At 41.0% G+C, this 23,108-nt stretch overlaps 1 protein-coding gene across 1 annotated transcript in view; it reads right to left on the minus strand.

The window, feature by feature from the left end:
- The window catches only part of HCN4 (hyperpolarization activated cyclic nucleotide gated potassium channel 4), a 138,439-nt gene extending 118,644 nt beyond the window's left edge, over nucleotides 1-19,795 (minus strand). Inside the window, exon 1 of the mRNA XM_062612119.1 lies at nucleotides 19,686-19,795. Within this exon, the coding sequence (XP_062468103.1) occupies nucleotides 19,686-19,768 (83 nt within the window). The 5' untranslated portion in view covers nucleotides 19,769-19,795. The remainder of the gene's footprint in view (nucleotides 1-19,685) is intronic.
- Between the last annotated feature and the right edge of the window lie 3,313 nt (nucleotides 19,796-23,108).

Raw genomic sequence — 23,108 nt, forward strand, 5'->3', positions numbered from 1 at the left:
TTCAATGTACCAACGCTCTTTCTCTGTTACGACACTTCAATACGTCAACTAATTTTCCACTTGCAGCGTTTCCCCTTGTCACTGTCTATGTAACACATAACACCTCAAGCAGCTCCAATCTAAACACACCAGTTCACGCAGTGCAGTCCAGAGGCCGTAGAGCTGCTTTTGGGAATGAACTCTGCTTTCTCTCCAGGTGAAAGGCTGCAGGTTGCAGCCAACCAGCTCTGGTGTGCCTGCACACTGACAAGCAGGAATCTATAGGTGATTGTGTTTATCTTGCCTGGGGCAGTTAGAAGCACACGGTTTCAGACACAGCCATGCCTTGTTTGGGAAGGTGCCTGTGTATCTGAGGTGTGAGGTCAAAGGCTGATGCAAAGAATTAGTAACCAGAGCTTCCCTCTTCTGTTCTCAGGGCTGGCCATGACTTCTGAATCTAGTTCTATTTAAACTGGCATGCTTTGAGTCCTGCCACTATCTACCCTGATAAATAAGGCCACCGTCATTCCTCCCCACAAAAAAACTAATCAAAAGAAGTTGGATTGTTCTTACAAATAACTTGAGGGCAGTAGCTCCCCTAAGTCCTACTCTGCGTGACCACGGGCAAGACCTGAGGACAAACAGAAAACTGGAGGTTTTCACTAAAACAGAACATCAAAAAGGAAAAAAAACAAGCCATTTTTAGGGAGAATGTGCAGCAGCATTATATTATGAAACAAGGAAACTGTAAGATGTCATCTTTCTCACTGTGGTGAAATGCATTTATAATAGGGTGCTCTGTGATGGGCTCCTGATTGTCATGAAGACATTGATTGACTGATTTCATAGAGAGTTTAGAAAAAGGCAACACAAGTGATTAGGAGCTGAAGGGATTAACTTGTGAAGAGAGGTTAAATATATATAGCTTGGTTCAGCAATGACCAAGGGCCTGTGACAGTCACCTACCAATAGTTGAAGGGTTTGAATACAAGGAGGGAAATTTAGTTTGTTATAAAGTACTATAATGGGAAGGAAGGGAAAGGGAATGGAATAAAGGCAGCATAGGCTAAAGCCCAACAGAGCTCCCCAACAGTGAGATGTTGCTGCTACATGACCTGTGCAACCAGTAAGAGAGAACTGTTGAAAGCTGGTGGAAATTCAGCTCTTGAACACAAATGTCTAATTGGCTCTGATACACAGAGCTGCAACACAAAGGGAAAGCACAGTTGCCCTGGAAAACACTCTGAAGTCACTGTAGAAGAACACTTCATCTATTTCAAGTTCCTGGACAACTCTTTTGAGCTCTTAATTGCAAAGAGGCAACAAGAAAAAGGAATCAAACAGTAACAAGAAAAAAGCAGCACCAGCCTCCGTGAACTTGGGCAGTGAACATAACAAATGCACTGGCATCAGCAGGAGGCTTGTTCACGCACTGAGTGACAGCATCTGTTATGGAACAGAGCCTCACAGTGACAGTGATGATAAGGTATCTTGTATGAAAAGGCACTTGAATGAGTCCAACTATTCTTAATTTCCATGCGCCTGTCCTTGAACGCAGCTGAGGAGTGAAGTCCAAACTGAGGGAAGCAACCTCTATACAAGCACACCCTTCACCCTCACCCCTCAGTTTTCTTTTGCCCATATATTTCCATTTTCTGAACAAACTGAAACTGGGCCAACACTTGCTAATGGCCAGATATCCCCACAGAGCTCTCACAAACCAGACTGATCAGAGAACCTAGCAAGGGAGACTGTGTCTGTCAGTCAGTGCCTGTTAAGTTACTGAAGACAGTCTTCGTAACTCTATAAAGCAAAATGTTACCCTAATTTAGGAAAGAATTTCACCTTACAGCTGGAAAATAGGGAGAATGACATCCCCTATTTCCTCACAATATGATGGGCCTGACAATGACTTCTAAGGTAACCTCAGAGATCTCTAGAAGGAAGTGCAAAGGGCTCATGTTTGAGGAACTCACAAAAGGTTCTCCTTACATTACAGCTCTGCAGAGAGACGGCATTATGGTATAGACAAAGGCTAAAAATTCTCACCTTTCTACAAACTGTTCCACTGCCATTAACTGGTATTCCCCAAACCAAGACCAATAGTCCTAATTATTCCAAAGTCCAACTGTTTATTCTTAGGTAGTAAAGGTGTATATTGAGTAATTCTATACCACAGGCCTGTCAATACTCCAAGAGGTACAGTAAGTATCAGGGACAAGTAGTTCTTCCAAAATCTCATCAGACAGTGCTTTTCAGCAGATGATGATTTGCAAGACTGCTGCTCTGGCCCTAAGGAGAGCAGCTCAGGATATCTTTAGAAATTACAAAGTATTGAATGCACACCTTGGAGAAAAAGCAACACAGATACAATCAGGAGATCGGTTTCAACTAAAACTCTGGGACTCTGCTTGAAAGGACTGCCTTCAAATTTCCAAGCTTATCTCTTGGCCTTGTGTTTTTCCTGTGCCTTGAAGACGTCTGTGCTCAAAGCTTTTCCCCTTGGACAATAGGGGCTGCAAAGGAGCCTTTTCAGTGTGTCAGGTCAATAGGCCAAAGACTGAGAGGGATTTATGCTATAGATAGTAACAGCATCAAAGAGACCATTACATCTTCAGCACCAGTAATCCCCATTTTAAAAACTCCATTATCTGACTGGGTCTTCATTTGCTTGTCACGTAATCCTTGTTGTTGTGGTAACTCAGAATCGAGTGCTGTCAGCTTAATAGAGACAGTGACAGAACTGCCTGGCCCTGAGTTCAGTCAGGTTGGTTATGGGCAAAGAGAGAAACAGACTAATAAGGAGTTCAAAGCTGTGAACTGAGCAACAGGAATAAAGTCTGTGAAGAGGCTGCCACAACTCTGAAATACTTACAGACTGTCTTAGGGATCAACTTTTTTCATGAATCATTCAAGATCAAATCCCTGAAAACCTTTCAGTGTAGGTCATAAACAGCAGCCAGATTTGCTCTCTGCATCTGAGATCACTGCACTTCTACAGAACCCAGTGTCTGCTCCAGGGACAATAGTAAATGGGCTCCTTTATAAACCAGAAGACCAATTATTTGCTAATATTTATATCCTCTTCTATGAAATTAGACGTCTTGTTAGAAAAAGAAGATCCAGCACCTCTCTGTTCTTGGGCCACCAGTTGTAGTATAGTCCAAAGTGGCACAAGGCTCAGTGTATCGAGCTACACAGGAATGTTTGGGTTGTTTTGGAGGATAGGAGCTGTAAGTCAGGTCGATGTCTTCTCTTTGATCAGAAAGGGAAGGTAGAATTGGGGCTTATCTCTCATCAGAAAGGAAAAGGAAAAGCAATAGGCTCGGAAGCAGAACATGGCTTATCTGTGGAGGAATCCCTCGCTTTCAAAGACTCTACTCGGTAGCCAAAAATAAGTGTCAAACAGAAGAGGCTGAGAATCAGAGCGATCATTCCTGGGAAGACCCTGTGAGGTTTAAGAAAGACCATGCTCCTGAGTGCATCTATATCCCAAATCCGATCTCTACAGCTCACAGCCCTTGGCAGCCTAGTAAAAAACAGGTTTCTGCAGGATTAGGGAAAGATTATCACAAAGCTCTCTTACTAAGAATGTGCTAAAATAGGGAACATGAAGACCAGTTATGGCACTAAATGTTGTCAGATCATCTTTTAACTCTCAGGAATCAGGATGCAAAGTATGTTCTAAAACAGCTTTTGTAGCTACAATGCCTCGGGCAGACCCAAGGCACAGAACCCATGACTAAAACAGTGCACAACACCACCACCAAATGAGAAAACACAGCTTCCCCCTTCACAAGCAACTTCTGTAGCACTTGAATGAGTCCAACTGAACAGTGTATAGCACTGAAATGAACAGTGTATATAGCACTGAAAGGACTCATCACTCAGCTGTAGCATCTGACTGAAATATGGACCTTCTCTATTGGGGAACAGCTAATTAGTCTTGAATTGGAGCAAAGTATCCTGTGGAGCAGAAGATGCAATGTCTAAAAGCATAGGTCAGGAGCAGTCCATGGAAGATGAAGACACTAGAGTGCTTAGGAAGTCAGTCAGTTACTTGGCTGCCTCAAAATTAGTTAGGAGCTCAGGAAGGAAAGACGGCTCTGCCCCAAGCTGCTGTATGTATTTAGGAAGGTAGAAACAAGTTTCTCCCTTCAGAAAATGATTCCAGTTGTTGATTAGTAAATGGTATGTGGTAGGAATGGATGCAAATTCTCTGCTGCTGCTTAATGAATAGCTGCTGGCGTACATCACGGCCTAAAGAGAGATGAGAGCTGAATTTTCATCACTGGAGCTGCAGAGGGTGGGGGAAAGCATCATCCTTCACTGTCACCATAACAATGGCATGACGTTTCTTTCTATCTGCAGTGGTTTGGACATCAAGCAGCCTCAACAAGAGTAATTTATTGCTATGTGCTCCTCATTTATTCTATTCTGAGAATCTGCAGGAAACAGCAGTTAAAGAAATGGGAAAATAAACCCAGATTTCAAATTGCTTTGTGATGACACTTTGGAAAACAACAGAATTGCTTTACCATAAATTGCTTGCAATGGTCAGACTGTAACTGGCTTCAGTAGATTCATTTCATTTGAATGAAGGGAACAGAACTCTGCATTCACAATGCCAGCCAGCACATGAGGCACCAGGAGAGTCAGCACTCAGCTTTCACAGACAGATTCAGCTTTGTAGTATCAGGGTCCTCAGCGCACCAACAAGACCTTAAGTGTCCCATGAGCCCTACCCAAACAAGACTTGCTCTTTGTTCCAGGAGCTCCATTCAAGCTCAGGCCCAGGCACCCTCTGCTGACCTGAGCTATGTTGTAGGTGTACCCATTTCCATGCATGTTCTCAAGCTGTTATTTGGCTTTGCTGGACTGATTTTGGACCTGGCTTGTTCTTCGCCTGAGGATGGCTGGACTGTTGATAGAATCTGTTACTGTCACCAGCCCTGGCCTGCTTGCCCTGAGGGACTCTGCCCCACTGGGAAGGATGCTGCTCCTGCCTGTGCTGTGGTCTTCCTCAGCTGCTGGCTTGCCTTTCCTTGTGGAACAGCCCTGCCTTCACTGCTCCCTGGAAGTTGGTATAATTTCACCTACAACTTCCTTGTGAGGGCAAGGTGTGTGTGGATAAGATGGATAGGGATGCTTGTGGGTGGAAATAAAGTAACAATTCTTCCACAATTACTTTCTCATTCATACTTCTCTCTTTTTGCACACATTCATCACATAACTCACTGTTAGTAATAAAATTAAACTGTAGTCTCAATACTAACTAGGACGGGGAAATGATCTGATCGATCTGGGATAGGGTTAGAAAGACAACAGCAACTCAAGAAAGAATGGCACTGATACTCAACCTGAGGCAGAGAACCTAAAGAACCAACCTAGCTCACATTGCTCACATCAGTGGACAGCCAGAACCAACATCTTCTCTTGAGTACTGGATAGAGAGCATTAAATGATCTTGGTTCTGGTCCCAGACAAAAACTGGATTGCCTATTAAGAACCAGATGAGCCACGGAAAGCAAAACTTTCTCCCTTCTTAGAGCAGCACATACAAGTACAGGACAACTTTTTCCGCTTGAAACATTTGACAGATGTGTGAAAGTCTTCAGGGCTGTTAGATATTTATCATTAAGCAAATCATACCTATTCAATGGAAGTGCTGTCACTTGAAAAAAGGGACAAGCTTTTGGGCAGGTAAGTAATCTGAAAGATGCATGTGCCACACTTTCCCATATTAAGCTTTTCACAACATAGGCACAAACTACTTCCAATAGGACATACCCCTCTAAAGATATTAAAGGATGGGTGGGTGCACTGAAGTATGCTTCTATATCATAGGGTGATTTGCCTTCGTGCTATATTGATTTTAAAGTAATGAAATCATAAAACATCAGTACAACGCAATGAAGATAAACTTGCTAACAGTGCTGAGCTCACAACAACCTGTACTCATGCCTCAGTCAAGCACATGAACTGCAACGATGGTCATCTTCCCAGCAGCCTTCCTCCTAGGAAACTATATATACTTCTTCTTGCCCTTCTTCAAGAAGAGCATTAATATCCCAAATTTGCAAATAGGGTCATACACCATTTCATGACTCCACCAGAGTTACACTTGCTTAGTTTCCAGTCTAAACACTAGGTAGTTACTAAGCAAAGTAAATTTCAAGAGTAACTATCACATTGGGGAAGATCTCCAGCAGCAAAACTGCCTTAAAGCCAGAGCAGATTTAACTCTGTAAGGATTACATGTCACACATACTCAAAAGCCTATTTCCTTGCTCTAAAGTTTAACTAAATAAAATGAAGGTCAGGATTTGTGCACTGAGCTCCAGTGACTTCCAGCTTCTACAATTATTTGATAGGCAACAGAAACTAGATAAAACTTCATGCTGTTCAAACCCCCACACACCATGCCCCTTAAACAGAATCACCATAAAATCACAGGAGAGTTTGGGTTGGAAGGGACCTTAAATTCATCCAGTCCCAACCCCTGCCACAGGCAGGGACACCTCCCTCTAGAGCAGCTTGCTCCAAGCCCCTGCCCTTGAACACTGCCAGGGATGGGGCAGCCACAGCTTCTCTGGGCACCCTGTGCCAGCGCCTCAGCACCCTCACAGGGAAGAGCTTCTACCTAAGAGCTCATCTCAGTCTCCCCTCTGGCAGGTTAAAGCCATTCCCAATTGTCCTGTCCCTACAGGCCCTAGTAACATGGAGCCTTATAATTAGTCAAAAGCCTTAGCAGGCTTGTGTGGAGCAGGGCTTACAGAGATTGGGATTTTGGCCCTTGCAGTACTTCAATTCTTCATTGGAGTTAGAAATAAATGAGGCTTTTTCCTGCAGTTAAAAAAGGCACTATGCTTTTCAACAGAGTTCATCTTCCTGCTGTCACTGACAGCAATATACAGCAGAGGGACCCAAAGTCTTCTGCAGCTGTGCTGGAGCATTGTGTTGCACACAGCAGGAACATGGTGAGGACAGCCTCTCACAGCAGTGCAGGAACTGGGACACAGACTGACAGGGAAAAGTCTTTTGAGTTCAGTCACCCAACACACCAATTAAACAGCACCAAGACACGCATTCTAAAGGCTTTTTTTCCTCCCATTGTTAAAGGTTTTTGAAAGGTAGATGGATGGATCAGACCAGTGAATAAGTGGGACAGTGGCAATGCTTCTAAAATAGCATCCCCAACCACTAATAGGTCCTTTTCTCTGTACCTGAAGGGTAAAATGTCAGTTTTCTTTGCCTGTTTTCTTGTTGTTGCTACTACATATAGCTCTGAAAATAGATTTTTAGCGTAAACAGCTCCTGGGGGAAAGGTACAATTGATGATGGTGTCTTGTACAAAGAGGCACCCTCTTGGCAATCAGACTGGGATAAAAAGCCATTTTCTACACCATGTATTTTAAAGATTTTTTTTTCTCCCCACTGAAGTAAAGCTTTCAGGTTTCTTTTGAGTTTGAGTCTGTATTAGCCTTGAAGTATGTGCAATAATGCGGACCAGCTTTGGCAATATTTTGTACACTGCACTGGTCTGAGTATGATGCATTTCCTTTGGTACTCCTTCACAAGCATGTATTTACTTCTCTAATTTGGTCTTTTAGCTCATACTGAACTTAAAGAGTGGTGATCCAGTGTTTTATCTCAAGTCAAAACCAGGACAGGGCTATAGAAGCAGCATTCTCAGAGGAGTCCAAAGTGTGATATTTGTTAAAAAGCAAACATAGGAACAGCATGAAACCTTCCCTTGCACTTCAGGGACCTACTGACTTGGGATACAGTAAAACAAGTCCATCGACTGCTGCTGACCGTGAGCAATCTCAAGCTGCTGCACAACACATCTCACCCCAGCTGCACTCTCAGAGCAAGACACAATCCAAGCAGCAATACTCGACTACACAAACTGTAGAATAAAGAAAGTAGAATGATCCCTGTCTGGCAATAATCCAAAGTCGCAGTCATACTATCTTAATCCAATATCAGAGTAGCAAAAAAAACACAAGCTCAAAAATGAGGCTTTATTTCCAGAGTCTCTATATAGATATGCATGTATGTATGTATGTATGTGGGCAGTGAACAAGGAAATACACATCAGTGGCAGGGTTTCTTTTCCAATATATGCCCAACCTAAATTGTGCACTTTTAAAACAAATTCCACTTAGATATTCATACACCACATCCACTGCTATTCAGAAAGACACCTGCAACAAAGCTGCACACAACCCCCACATACCCACCTAGATCTAGAATACCAGGAATCTGCTTATTTTTTGAATCTGTGGTATGGATTTACTCTTTCTACACACTATAACCTACAGCTTTCATGAAAAATTACCCCTTCCAGCTACAGAAAGAAACCTTCTAAAGTGAAACCAGGAATTTCATAACAAAGCAAAAACCAACCTGCTCCTTCCCCAGCCCATGTTGATGTAACTTGTGGCATAAGACAAGTGATGTTGAGCAACACGGACTAAAAATATGCTGGGAGTCAGTATAAAATGAAGTTTTGTACCTTGACTACCAATGGCATCTCAAAATCCTTAACTGGCCTACATCATGGTTCCAAAAGCAAGTTAATGTTATTAAGGAGTATATTTCCTTTCACCTGATCATCTTATTCTCTCTTCTACTCCCATCAGACTTCTCTACCACCTACTACAGATATACAAGGATGCCTTCACAGCCTCTCTCAGGGTCAGATGGACTGAGCTACAGCTTCAGGATCTTTTCAGAAAGAACATCTACTTTAGCTTTACCCCTTCAAGTGTTTCAGACAAGGCCTTTGAAACCAAGAGACCTATTTTAAAATGATGACTGCCTAACAGTTCACTTAATGATCTTCTACATATAAATATATCGATAAATGTTATCTTCTGCCACCACCCCCCAAAATAAATAACAACCTGTGTCTGTGATGTTGGAAGCTGCCGCATTAGAGAAGTACCAAATATTTTGAGAATCAAAAGAAAAAACGAATGAGCCCTAACTATACTGTTGAAGAAACTGTATTTAAACTGCCACCGCTGACAAGCTTAGTCGGGACAAAAAATATATCCGATTTCTGCCAGTGGGCTCTTCACTTACATGGCAAAAATGATCCAACCATCCTCTGCAGATGGCAAAAGCAATGTGAAATCCGTATGCCACCACAGAAGGTAGAACAACAATGATTGAAAAATCTGGTTACATATAATAAAGTCCACTGATGACACTGGCATGAATTCCTGTTTATTTACTCAGACTGAGGGCAGAGTTGAAGCCTGTGTATTCAGGCCCAAAGCTGACTGTGCTTTGGAAAAGATTTACTGCAGATAAGCAGCCATTCACTAATACCTTTAACCTTCTCTTGAAGGCAGGTTAACTGCTTAAGTGGGGACTTGCCTCCAGGACATCAAGAAATACTTGAGGGTTAAGTTCTTGTATTTCAAAGAAGATGCACCAGTAGAAATACTTATTTTGACATATAAATTGATAAAAAAGTATCAAACTAGCATTTATGCTGGGCATTAAAAATGTACTTAAGTATCACTGAAGCCAGTGCTTAAAGCCATACATTCCAACATCATTGTATCAGCCGCTACACTTCTGAGAACATTTAGGTTTTATAGGCCTAGGGCATTTTCTTACACACACACAAGGTGAAACGCAAATGGGTCCAAACATTGCTAAGAGGAGAAGAACCCTAACCTATCCCAAACCCCACAGTGACAATCAAAGTAGCAAAAGCACTGATAAAGCAAGCTGCAAAGCTCCTACCTCCAGACCTCAGGAGCAGAAGGAACGATATAACCAGTTACTACACAAAAGCAGAAATAAGTAGATCAGGCAATTATTTGGAATAAGCACAATGCTGAAAATAACATTTAACCTAATTAACTTTTTAATACTTGAGGACTAAACCCACTGCTTCTAAAGGTCTCCGTACAGCCCCAATTATATTGTGTTTTGTCCCTATTACACCTTACAACTATGCAGTGCTGTGTCACCGATACACATTTGCTCATTTATTTATTCTTTGCAACAAAGGCCAAAATTAACTTGAATTTACATTTTACTTGGAAAAAGCCTTACTTGATCAGTAAGGTCTGTCCAAGCAAAAGGATAATTCTTGGATTTCACACTACAGCAATGTGAATAACAGTATCATTTAATTGATTCATATGTTTACAGGATTTAATACAGTAGTTGCTACTGAAGAATATGGGACATGTAGGCTGTGTCTAGCACTCATGTATAGGAAATATTAGTACTTGAAGTCTGAAAGCCCCATAGCCTACTTCTTGACTTCTGGAGGACAGAAAACACCCTGGACTGGTTCCTTTCTCACAGCTCTATGCCCTGAGTTTTTGAACTTGTATTAAACAAGGTGATTCCCAACATCATTCTTCCACTAAACAGGACACCCCTAATAGTACCCAGTATCTTAATGGATAATCTCCTAAGGGGCTTGATGCGCCTAGAAAGCTGTAGCAGGGATTTGGAGACTTAAACCAACAGATTTCAAACCTTGCCATATGCTAACACATCTTACAGCAAGAAAAAAAAGTACAAAACGTGTTGATTCTTTTACATACTAGAGTTAGAAGGTCTCCAATATAATAATCAGGTATTTTTCTTACTTGTTTTGAAACTCTGTGCTCTGTCAAGTACTTTTTTGTATTCTGACCATGGTAAGCAGTAGACTCTTCCCAGACAATGTACATAACCAGACTAAAGAGGGCTCCTGGAATCACACCAATCCTGCTAACTACTTTGTGCTGATGTATCTAGTTCTGTGGCACCAGAAAAGGATCAAATGGTACTGACAGCTCTCTATACCTTCCTGAAGGACACTACTCTGTCCATCAAAATGTACCTTCCAGAAAAGGGCATAAAGAGAAGCCTTTATGAGTCATTGGCAGAGCTTTTCAACAGGAAGATTTTAGAACTGTGAGAGGCAACAGCTACCTCTCTGTGACTTTTAACAGCTGCAAGCCTTCCCACTGACTTTAGTGAGCTTAATGGAGCGACGGAAAGGCGATTGCTAAGGGGACAGTGAAACACTCAAGCAGTTTTAATGCAGACTTAAATCTTACTGAGTTCAGTGGGAATCCTACACATCTATACTACATCCATTACCTTGCACCAGAATATCTTTCAACAGTGCTTAGAACACCACGAGTAACATCTGTCACTTGCTTACGTCCTCTCAGTAGGGGGAAAAGTATCTGCGGGTCAGTTGTTACCCACCTACACGCACACAGATTCGTTGGCAAATGTCAAGATGATGTGCATCTTGCATTTGAAGCATAAAGTGAGCAGATTTGTCAAGGTCTGTGGTTCTTTCTAGAGGATAATAGTGATGAATGCATCACTCAGATGTATGATTTGTTTGATCAAACATGGATGCCTGCAGTGTAGATCTAAGTCATTTACTCATCTCTCTTCATAATCAATGGAGGCACAATTCATCACTCTAAATGTGTATCTCTCTAATGGGCTGGACACTCTGGTAGTGTCTCGTTCTCTCCAGTGACTGTGAAGTGAGCTATATTGTGACCAGCCTCGGTGTGAGCATCTGATAGGCAAAATTTTACACTAGAGAAATAAATGCTACCCTTGCCACCAGGAAAAGCTCCTGCAGTCCCCTGATAAACTAAATAACTGAAGTTGTCAAGTGTAGGCATGTGTCTTCAAACAGCAGAGGCTTCAAGCACTGAGGAAGACAGCTCTCCACCTGATCATCTAGCATGACAGCTGCCCCATTCAGCTCTAACTGCTGTCACCTGTTCTTCCCTTATGGGCTGATCTTCCAGGCAGTTCTGAAGTTGTGCCTGGAGAAGGATGAACAGAACCAGTGACCTGTTAAGCTGCTTAAAATGTGGAATGTGATTATATACTGCCTTGAGTGGCAACAGTCTCTGGACACAGGAGCATGAACCAAAATCCCAGGTTTAGAGGCTAATGGATGGTTGCTATCAAAAATACAGAGACGGAGGAGGCACAGGGAGACTGCAGAGCTAAATTTTTTCTTCAATAAAATGAGCCTTATCCATATTATTTTGTAGTTCATAATACTACAGAACACACAAGTCTGTAGATGCTTCTCTGTTACTTTAAACTGTGAGCACCCTGAGCTGGATTTATGCAACCTTGGTGTGGGTTTTCAGAATGCAATGGGAGTACGCTAGACACCTCTGACATGGTTTTCTGCTGGGAGAGGATTTGCCCATTCACAAGGAAATCCTATTCAATAACCTTGTAGTGTCAATGCAGTCAGAATTAATCATGTCCTCCATTACACAGGGGATAAGTTTCCATATCCCATAGGAATATGCTGCAGCCTTGGCAGATACCCTTTCCCTGAGTTCCTGATTGTTTTGACAAGTAGGGTCAAAGTGTGTACCACGATTGCCCTGAATTTCTGAACAACTACAGTGTTTGGTGAGTTGAGGTACAGTAGCAATGTCTGACTGACGGGAACCATCTGCTGCGTTATCTGGAAAACAGATCCTAGTTGGAATGAAACTACATAGCTGGCAGAAATTCCTGACTTTTCCTATGATCACAATAAGCAACCAGAGCTGGATTCCTTTGTAATCAATAGAGATATAAAAAAAGTTTAGTGTTACTTAGAAAGTAGTTTTAAACTATCAACTCACACTGCCCTCCCTCCCCTTGCAGTAGGAAGAGATCACAACTGTGAATTCACTTTAGCATTACTTCTCTCTCTTTACAACCATAAAGCATTCCCAATTTTTAACTGGAGGACAGAGGTACAGCACAGACTGAGGAATATACAGTAGCTTTCCAATGCAAAGAAGGCTTTGGGACAAACCAGGAAACAACCCCCAGGTTTGTACGGCTCTGTGTTGTAGGCTCTTCATTCATTCATTAAGCCCTTTCACAGCTACACAAAGAACATCTCGCAATAGAGATGCGAAGAGGAAAGGCAAAGACTACCACTCTGCTCTGCCTTGCAAGCAATATCAACAAACAGATTTTATCACTTTCTCTCTTGCCCTCGTATCAATAATCCCAGAGAAATTACTACCCTGCAACTTCCCTCCATGCCCTAAAACCAGTCCTCTATGTCAGCAGACATGAAGCACCTCACGCTACCTATTTTCTAGATGTGATTGCAAATCTGGGGCATAAACACTGGGTCAACAAAAAGTCTGAGACCAAACAGACTATTCTATTGACTACCTAGGTACTGCTGCAGATGTGTATTACAGAAGAACGCTCTTCCCGTCAGTTCAAATTGCTGAATAATACATTGGTCTGCCAGCCTTCGGAACACAAAACTAACTGGAAATCATTTTAAACTCAGTGAACGAATGTTTTAGAGGCAGGATATGGATTACTGAGATTCTGACAGTATTTCAGAGCCAGGAAAAGGCTGCTGCAAATTGACTAAGGAGAATCAAAGTACTCCCTTGTCCACGATTTAACAAAACCCAGGACCTAAACTGCAGCCATTTGTACAAGTGATGCACAAAACCAACAAATACAGGTGTTACTGCTTTCCTGGGAATGCACAGGTTTTCCATTTGGCAAAGCTTTAGCATGTGGCTTCTTGCCAAATTAGAATTTGGGGCAGAAATTAGACTTCATTCTTACTACATAACAAGAACAAACGGGAAATCAGATTTCCAAGCAAATCTGTCTTTATGTTAGAGTTGTTGTCAAAGTCATTCTGGGAAAAAGGGGAAAGAAATAATAGCTCTAGATCCAACACTTAACAGTGAAAACAAAGCAAATAAATGTGCATCTGCACATACAAATACACACAGGAAGACATTCAACCTAACCCCCAGAGGATCCACATACATGCAAAGTCTTTACAGATTCCTTGTTTTGAACAAAACAAAGATTGGCAAAGTGAAAAATAATTTATCTGTCAGCACAATACAGAAAGCACTTTGGTAAACTGAGACAATTTAACAGTGTGATTTAATACAGCAATATGCAAGGTCATACATGTAGAAACAAACTATGGAAATAGCTGCAGAGTAGGGGACTGCACCCTGACAAAGCAATGGCCCTGAAAAGGACTGCTTGCATGGGCATGGCTTTTGTGACCATGGACTATAAGCAGCTGGGTAGTGAGGAAGAAGTGTGAAGATGTGGGGAAAAAACACCTTCAAGTAACAGAAGAGTTCAATATGTTTGATCTGCCATAAAAAGGGATCAAGAGCAACTGCCAAAGCAAGAAGTCATCCATATGACTTCATCAGTCAAGTATGCACAGATACCACACACATGTACAAAATACTGTGCAGTTTAAGATACATTACTTCCCAATCAAGCTCACATAAATTGTGTGAGCAGGCTAAAGAAATAATTTCATAATTAAGTACATTCATAACGGCTATTGGCACTACTTTAGAAAAAATAACAATGGAACAATGTTAGCCAAAACTGCCCACCTGCTGTGTATGGGTAAGGCTTTAGGTATCTAAATTAAACAGCAGCATTCAGGCTACAGTCACTTGTGTCTGCTCAAACATCAACTGGTAACTGAACTCTTCCCAGACAGATTAGATATGTGCCCTTCATCCTTCTGTTCTCTTTTTTTAACTAACTTAAGACTGCTCAGCTCTGCCTGCTGAAAGCAAGTCCTACACTAGCTCAACTTTACTGCTTATTTTCCAGCTTGGAAAAAGCAAACTGGCTCCTGCTAGGGCCTCTGTGAACAACAACCAACTCGTGTGGCTCCAGAGGTACTACTGCCCAGTGTGCCATAAATTTAGCTATCAGTATGTCAATTCCAATTACAACTGCTCCAAGGAAAGAGCCTAAAAATAGAGGCCTTCCAGGTGGCTAAGCAGACGGATCCATTTGCCATACATGGCAGAACAAGTTAGCCTTTTCAGACTGAGGAAAAACACGGCTTTCAAACGAAATCAGAACACTGTATCTGAGAGATATGCTTTAGTTCACCTACAAGCTGCAGTAAGAAGCAGGAGGTTAAATTCTACAGCTGATGGTAGACAAGTCAGGCTACTTGTTCCCAACAGAGTCTCTTGCTTCTCAAGAAACTGTATGACAGCATTCCTTAGTGCAGCACACAGGTGTGTTACCTAGATTCCGATACCGCTTTCCTCACTATATCCATCATACAGCTGTATGCTAAGCAATATGACCACATGAAGTTTGTTCTTTTCCCTCCTTTTTCCTTGAGGTCTGAATTCTGAGGACTGATCAAGAATGGCTTCTTAGTGTGGTGAGATTACAAATAAAATGCTCATCTGATAATGTCCACAAAATACCTCAATACAATTGTAAAAATAAATAGTGTCCTACCACTGTGCAAAAGGAAGAAGAGAAATGAATATTGAGCAGCCACAGATCCAACCAGGCATAGCTCCTGTCTCCAAGCCAAATTTATAATTACTTTTTCTATTTTATCAAGTTTCAAGCAATGCGTATCAATGGAGAAAGTCAGCAAGAACAGTTCTGAAGTTAACATGAGTGTAATGGAGTTTGTAAACTCTCATGTAAGAAAGTGTCAGCTGGAACCTGAACTCCCTGACTTGTTCTCTTTCATGGGCAATGACTTGCCAGTGTCTTCTGGATCTTCACGTTGTTTGAGAGAGCATTTTGAAACGCCCAGATAGAGCAGTATGTTGCCTTCTATTTATTTAGACTTCAGACTAACTCCTCTTTGGACACTTCTTTCTTTAAGGTTCTTCTATATCCTTGCAATAATATATCCATATACTTCAATAAGTATCATGATCCCTATGGCACATGACCCAGGTTAAGCTTGAGAAGCTGGAGATCCTCAGCATTAACAGATACTTCCACCTTTCTTGTAAAATGTCTAACTTACAAATTAAGAGCTTGGAAAATATTACGTGCACACTATAAGCATCTACACTTACTGTCATCCTAGACCAAAAGAGGCAATGAAGTGGCTCAAGAACTAGTGCTGATGCTAAAAACCAGCACTGGTGTCTATAAAATGCCAGCAAGACAGCCTTCATGGAGTAAGAGGGCAGCTGCTCACCTGTGTCTATTCCATTTGAACATATAGCAAGGCCGAGTCTTTGCATCTCTTCATTGCTTTATAAAGTATCCCACAGAGCTCATGGAATAAGCAAACACATTCTAAGGCATTCCAAATTACATAGTTCATCACAACTGGATGAACCCTTAACTCTCACCTCTCAACCCTTGATTAGTGTTTTCTTCCAGAGAGATTTTTTAGGGAGAAAACATTACTCATTTACACATTCATGAGCTGATGATAGAACTTCCAAAAACTGATCAAATATATTGTGAAAAGATGTTTTCTATGTGCTTTAATGGGAGAAAATTCCTGACAGTTTAAGTCCATGAGCTTGGCTATGAGGCTGCTCAGTTTCCATCATGAATGGAAGTTGCTAATAATCTTGTATTTCCTATTACAGCGATACAGAGTTACATTTATAACCCATACTACAGGGAAAGATACCCTGTATTGTGAATCAGGTCAAAGTTGCCTGTTGCATGCACTTCTTATCTAATTTCTTCTCTGGCTCACAGGTATAAGCTGGGGGGATGGCTACCTAAACCAATGCTGGTGCTCGATGTGCAACATTAGCTAGTGACACCGGTGTGATAAGCAGTATAAAATGGTCAGATCTGCAAAAGAATCTCTTCTGATCTATAGAAAACTGCCACCTCTTGAATACTTTTCCCCCCCATACCCATGCTGAAAACTGCAAGCAGTGTCTCCCCATGGCCTGCACCACTTGCTGGCCTCTGATTTTGAAGGTTATTCTCACCAAACTTACAACCATTTTAAGGCAAGATAAAAATCTGCATTTAAAGCGTATGACAGTGGGATTCTAATGGTTGTCTCCTGGCATTTTTCATGCAGCTGAGGATTTACCCAGTTTGTCTGCTTGCATTCTGACAATAGGGAATGATTTGAAAATCCTTCTTCATGGAAATAACAACTGTGTGATAAAGTTGTGCAAGATGTGCCAAGTTCAGAGCTCAGTATCGGGAAATCGAGTGGCACTTCATGGTTATATTAAATACAGATGAGTGGTGCCTGGGCTGAAGTGATTAGGAAAATCTAGAAAAAGTCACTTAGCAATTAAGTAACAGACAGAAGCTGTTTCATGACATGTGTTCTTTGGGTTTTTAAGGCTTATTATTAATGCAGTAAGAGACAAGAGGACGAATGTAAGCATGCTGGTGGAACAAGTCGTATGTCTGTGTGCAAAACTCACAAAATCCTAGTCCCCAGTTGCTGTATATGATACACTGAGAGTTTCTTCTCCTTTGGTTTGTCTGGATGTCTTTAGAGACTGAATAAAGAGATTTTGTTCATCCCTTTTAACAGGATGAATGAAAGTGCTTTTTTTTTTACTTATTTATCCCACCCCCAAACTGTAATATTGATAAAGACTGGTGCCTGGATTTTGGATCTGAAATTATTTCCTCCATGGCTAATACAGCATATGCTTCTGTATGGTTTCTACTATTCAAAGAAGCAACTAGAAAAGCATGATTTTAAACTAAGAAAAGGACCAAACAGTAGAACAATCATAGATGTGCAAGGTAAAGATTTGTTTCACTAGACTCCAGGCTACAGCAACAGCCAGTAGGCATGTTCATGATGCAGTCTGCAGTGTCTTCCAACTCGCATTGCCTTTGACAAAGTGACACCACCTGCGTACATTCATGTTCCAGGCTGCACTCTTTCTGCTCTGTTTTTACCCTTCCTTTTTTATGTACATTCATCCCATTTAAAGTTGCAAGACTGCCCTGTCATCCTCTTGACTTTAGCCAAACTTGCCCCTTGTCACACCAGGAAGTGATATGAAACCTCTCAGGATCCACCATCTTGCTGGCTACTTTGTGGGAGCAGTGAGTATTCCTGGGAGTGTTTCGCTCAGTGTCCCCCAGTTGTTTTCTTGTCCCTTTATTTTTCACTCTTTAACCCTCACCACTTTCTCTTAACTCATTTGGTTTTGTCCTTCTTCTGGGTCTCTGTTTCTTGTACTTCTCTCTCCCTGCATTTTGGGGGCAAGGAGGGAGAAAGAAGGTCCTTACTTTCCTAGGGAAAGCCTGCTAACTATTCTTAAAGGGAGGGAATAATGACTAAAGTAAAGACTACTTTTCCTCAGAGATCCACTATAAGAACAGGGAAATCCTGTATTTCCCCAGTATACTCTCAAGGTTTCTAGCAGGCCCAAGGCCATGTTGGCTGTAAAGTTCATCTCTAGATAGACTCTGTTAAACAACAGCCCATCAGATTTTTTTTTTTCTTCTCGCATTTGTCTAATTGCTTTTCAGACCCACGTAAACTTTTGGCATACACAACACACTATGGCAAAGAGGTCCACAGATGACTTGTGCACTGCTATACGGTCAGGTATGTGTTCTGTATTTACAGCCTACTCTTTGTTGCTTTTTAATACATTAAGAAACAACAGCCTTACAAAACTTAGACCTGATGGAGAAGACAAGCTACAGATGGTGTCACCTTGCTATGATGTTTTGAACAGAAATGAAAAGCCCAGACAGATTTGAAGGATCATTTCCTCTGAGTGCTTAGCTTTACTTGCAAGCGTGAGCCTGCACTTACACAAAAAAAAGCAAATTTAAGTATTCTCTACTGTGCACTGTGCAGTAATACCTTTAAAATTGCCAAGTATTCTCTAATTGCTTCTATATTACTATTTTAAGTACTGAGCCTCTGATATAATGGTTTTTACTCCATTAGTGAAATATCTACAAGTAGAAAGGACAGCATGCTCATCTGGCCCAGTACCTTCTCTATGCCATGAAACCATCCTTCATACAGCTAGACTGGACTTTCATGGCCATGAGCACAAATCGTAAAAACAACTTTCAAGCTGTAACTACGAAGACAAATAGGCAAAGCTCACCATCATGCCAGCAAGCTTCATTCTGCTTTGAAGGTCATTTAATGCTGTAGCTTTTGTGATACCTTACTTCTAATAAGTCTCTCTGATCACCCAGGGAGCATGAAGAAACACATGAAGGATATGTGGGAATCACACCAAAATCATCTTTTGGGGGCAAGAAATGCCAGAGTGGTAGAAAGTTTAAGTGACTTTTAGATCCCCTAAAGCAGTTGCTTTCAGAGTCCCATTACACAGAACATGAAGCAGATTCTGAGGCACTGGAAACATAAGCACAATATAAAACCAATTCCTTCCAGTCTTTTACCCTTTCAGTTAAATATTCCGTCAGCCTCTTAAAGCACAGATACAAACCAACTGGCATTAACACTGTTGGAATTCAGACATTTTTACAGCCACCTTCATAATGAATGTAGTAGAGCCATGAAAATGTTGTTTAAACAAAACAAAAAGCCAAACCTCTTGCCTTGCAGCATGTGAGGGGAAGAAGCAGCTTGAGAATGATCTCCAACCTTCCGCTGTGACCCTGAGCCTCGCTTCTGTTTGGCTATCTTAAAATTTACATTTTTTCTTGATTTATGGGAGAGCTTATGTGAAATGACATTTGAGTTTTCCACTGATATCAGGTTGTTGTTACATGTTAGAAAAGACCTTCTCTCTGGAATGCTAAGATAGGAAAACAAAATATCTTCTATCACAAATGGCACTCCATCTATCACACTTAATATTTTTTTTTCTGAGAATAACAACTAAGATTGTGCTTATCTGCTGCCCTATTGAGGTCTTGTGTAACAACAACAAATAAAACTGAGAGGCTCTCATTCTTACCTTCTGCCAAACAATATCAAGAAGAAATCAGCCGAAGCTGGCAAAACTCTTCTGCTGTGAACTTGCTGAATGACTGGGATCATACATGGGTTCTGCAAAGAATGACAATAGGTCTCTCAATTTTCATGCAGGAACTAAATCAGACAGAACTAAACTGCTGCCTAATGTATTAAAATTAACAAAAATGTAACTTGGAGAGGACAAAGACATTCTCAATGTACAAAATGGTGATGCTATGCTTGGCTCTATAAAAACATGGGAAATCAAAACCTGTTCCTGTCCAAGAGGTACTAAGGCAGGCTCAGAGATGAAAATGGGTTATTATAAAACTATATCTTGAAGAAACATCCAAAACTTAGTAGTTCTTGTTTATTTGGAAAATGTTCCAAATAAAATCAGGGACAATGGCGGAGAGTTATGTTTGGCCACCTGTATCATATGGCAGCACGGGGAGATTGATAAATTTATTACGATACACAAGAAGATGGCACTCAGGAACAGGGAGATATCAAGTGCCTGATAATAATTCATAGAATTATTCTGTAACCTCATAGAATTATAGAATATTATAGAATATATAATTCATAGAATTATTCTATAACCTCATAGAATATTCCCTTATGTTGAATGCCTTTGAGTCAGTCAAATGCAGGAACTGTAATGTTGTTTCACGCTACTATTGCCAGTGAGGTTTCACCAACGCAGGCTAAAGAAAACCTGACAACAGTGTACATTAGAGTACAGCAGAATTTCTACACTGTACTACATGCAATCCAGTATCAAAGCAGAGGTCTGGAGAAAGAAGAGGTCATTAAACTGGAGCAAAGAAAGATTTCCTGCATAACCACACGATTCCAATTAATATTCTTCTACACATCCTGATTCTGTCATCTTTGCCAAGATGGGAATGCCTCCAGTATCTATTACACTGCAAATGCTTGATAACCCAGTCCCTGGCTCAGAGACTCCTAGCATAGAATTTTTAACTACCTCTCCTGGAAGTTACTTGCACCGTGCTGCAGGAGAGGAAGACCTCCATTTTATATATGGTAAATATGAGTAACTACATTAATCTTTAGCTGAAGGTGAATACTGTGTTATATAAGCACATCCCTGCTCCTATAATGCGATTCATATTAATATAAAACATAAGGGGGATTAAGCAAGTAAATTAAATTATCATTCTGCTGCTTGCTTCTTAAACAGCGTGGGATTCAGAGAACTAGAGGCTTCTTGCGCGGTGCATACTCCAGGTTAAATGTCAGAGGGACACCTGAACGTGGCAAGGTGAGTTGAAGAGTACCACATAGTACAATTTTTATTGGAAAGCATAGCAACTATTCAGCTGAATGTCAAAATCTCATGACGTTAACAGCTAGAAAAGATTTCCCTCTATTTTAAATGGCTGTGTATTTGGAACAGGATGCTTTAAGACTTGAACCTATTCAGCTCTAAGTGGTTGTAATGCGGGTTGTTCCAATGGCAATATTCTCCATTCAGGCACGGAAAAAAAGGCACAGTTTACATTATTAAATATTTACATTATTTAGAGTCTTCTCTTCACCCGCTTCACTGAGTCCTACATGATAATCCAGTAGACTAGAAGAAGAATTCAGAATTAAGGAGGGTGGTGAGAAGAGAATATCCTTTTCTGAGAACACACAAAAGTTCAAGACGTATTTTCTCCTTTCTCTATGCACACGTAACTCCCCCTGACACAAGCTTTGGGGCTGAGACTTAAAGAACGAATCAAAGACATTTTCCCCTACAAGCTCACTGCAAATACTGCTGAAACCAGTTAAATGAGGGCAAGGGAAACTCAAACAAACAAAACCAATCAAACAAAAAAAACCCAACTGTATTTCTTTCTTTACAAAATCTCTAAACGTTCCGGTATATGTCTGGGCAGAAACAAACCTTGGCAGAGTTATATCCAAGTCCAAAGTCCCTTCCATTATTTGGTGTTTATAGCAGAACACACAGGCTTGTGTTAGGAAAGATCCAGAGGTAATCAGTGCAAGACTTTAAAAAAGAAGAGATAATTACAGCTCCTGTCCATATCCAGGACTGTCAGGTGTTCAGTTTACAGTAATTACTCCAAGTCCAGGCTCTTCTCATCCTGCTAAGGTCAATATTTAGCCAGTGGTTAAATGAAAACCACACTTGATTGGAATGGGAAATATTGGCAATAGCAAGGACTATTTCTCCTTCTAGGATCCTCATTAAACAAGGGGCATACCACAAATTGCTTATCTCCAATCTGCAGTCCTCCCCTCCACCCAGCTGTAAATTTGAATTAATTAATAAATGCCCTTATGTTTTCAAGGTCACAGCAAATGAAAAGCACTCAGCAGAATGGGTGCACTGACAGGGAAGGGTGTTTGTGGGTGGGGTTCTTTTATGTAAATGGAAAATCTGTGAAGCAGAAGCTCCTTTATCTGTGCCATGAGTGCTAAAGTTAGAAAACTTAAAAAGAGATAAAGGGAATGCAAGTAAATTATGCTTTGAATAAATATGACCTTCCCTAGAAAAAGTTTAAGGCTAAAGCCTTTTATGGAACACAGTCTCTAAACACATGACAAGGCCAAAGTCATCATTAAAGCAAGGGGTCTTCATGCAGATTTAGTGGTGTCTTTGTCCCTGCTGACCGCAGACAAGCTTTCTGCCAACACTGGCTGTTGACAAAGGATGTGGCACAGGGCTCTTCCACTTGTTGCACACCAGCCCGCATGCAGACAGACTTCTTTAACATATGTATCCACCTACGTATTTAAAGCTTCTGATTCAATTTGGAACACTCCAGCAAATCCCATGGCAAGGACAATTAAGATACACAAACCACAGACCTACACTGGCTCCTTTTTTGTCATATAACAAATTGTTCACATCCACATACACTGCTCTATGAGCTCCCGCTGCTTCCTTGTAAATCTCAAGCATCCCCACAAATGTATGAAATTCTATGAAATAATATAGGGAATAAGATGAATGTGTCATTTAGGTACATACAACACTTGACAAGTCCAGAATAGCACAATTAGATAAACAGAAACAATATATGAACTTACAGAATCAATTTTTGGAGACACACTAAAACTGAATAAATTCTGAATAAAAAAGCTAATTGAAGACTTCACTGGAGAAAGTGTTTTGACTTTGGAAAAAGAGAAGGATTAGCTCCTTAACGTTCTAGAAGACATAAAGCTGGAAGGACCCTTGAATTCCGGTGGTGCTTAAGGTGCTCAATCCAACCTTAATCTTGACACGAGCACTGAAGAGAAAAAAGAGACTATGAAGTATAACTGCAAATTACAATTTGAGCCTGATGCCTTACAACAATACTTGAAGAGCATTCAGTCAGAAATTCACTGATTTGGTTCCTGGTAGTCATTTGAAAATGGAAAGCTCATTGCAAGGAGTAGA

Source organism: Pezoporus occidentalis, unplaced genomic scaffold (assembly GCF_034315485.1).
Source record: "Pezoporus occidentalis ecotype Australia unplaced genomic scaffold, CSIRO_AGI_Poc_V1 ctg159, whole genome shotgun sequence".
Classification (NCBI taxonomy): Eukaryota; Metazoa; Chordata; class Aves; order Psittaciformes; family Psittacidae; genus Pezoporus; species Pezoporus occidentalis.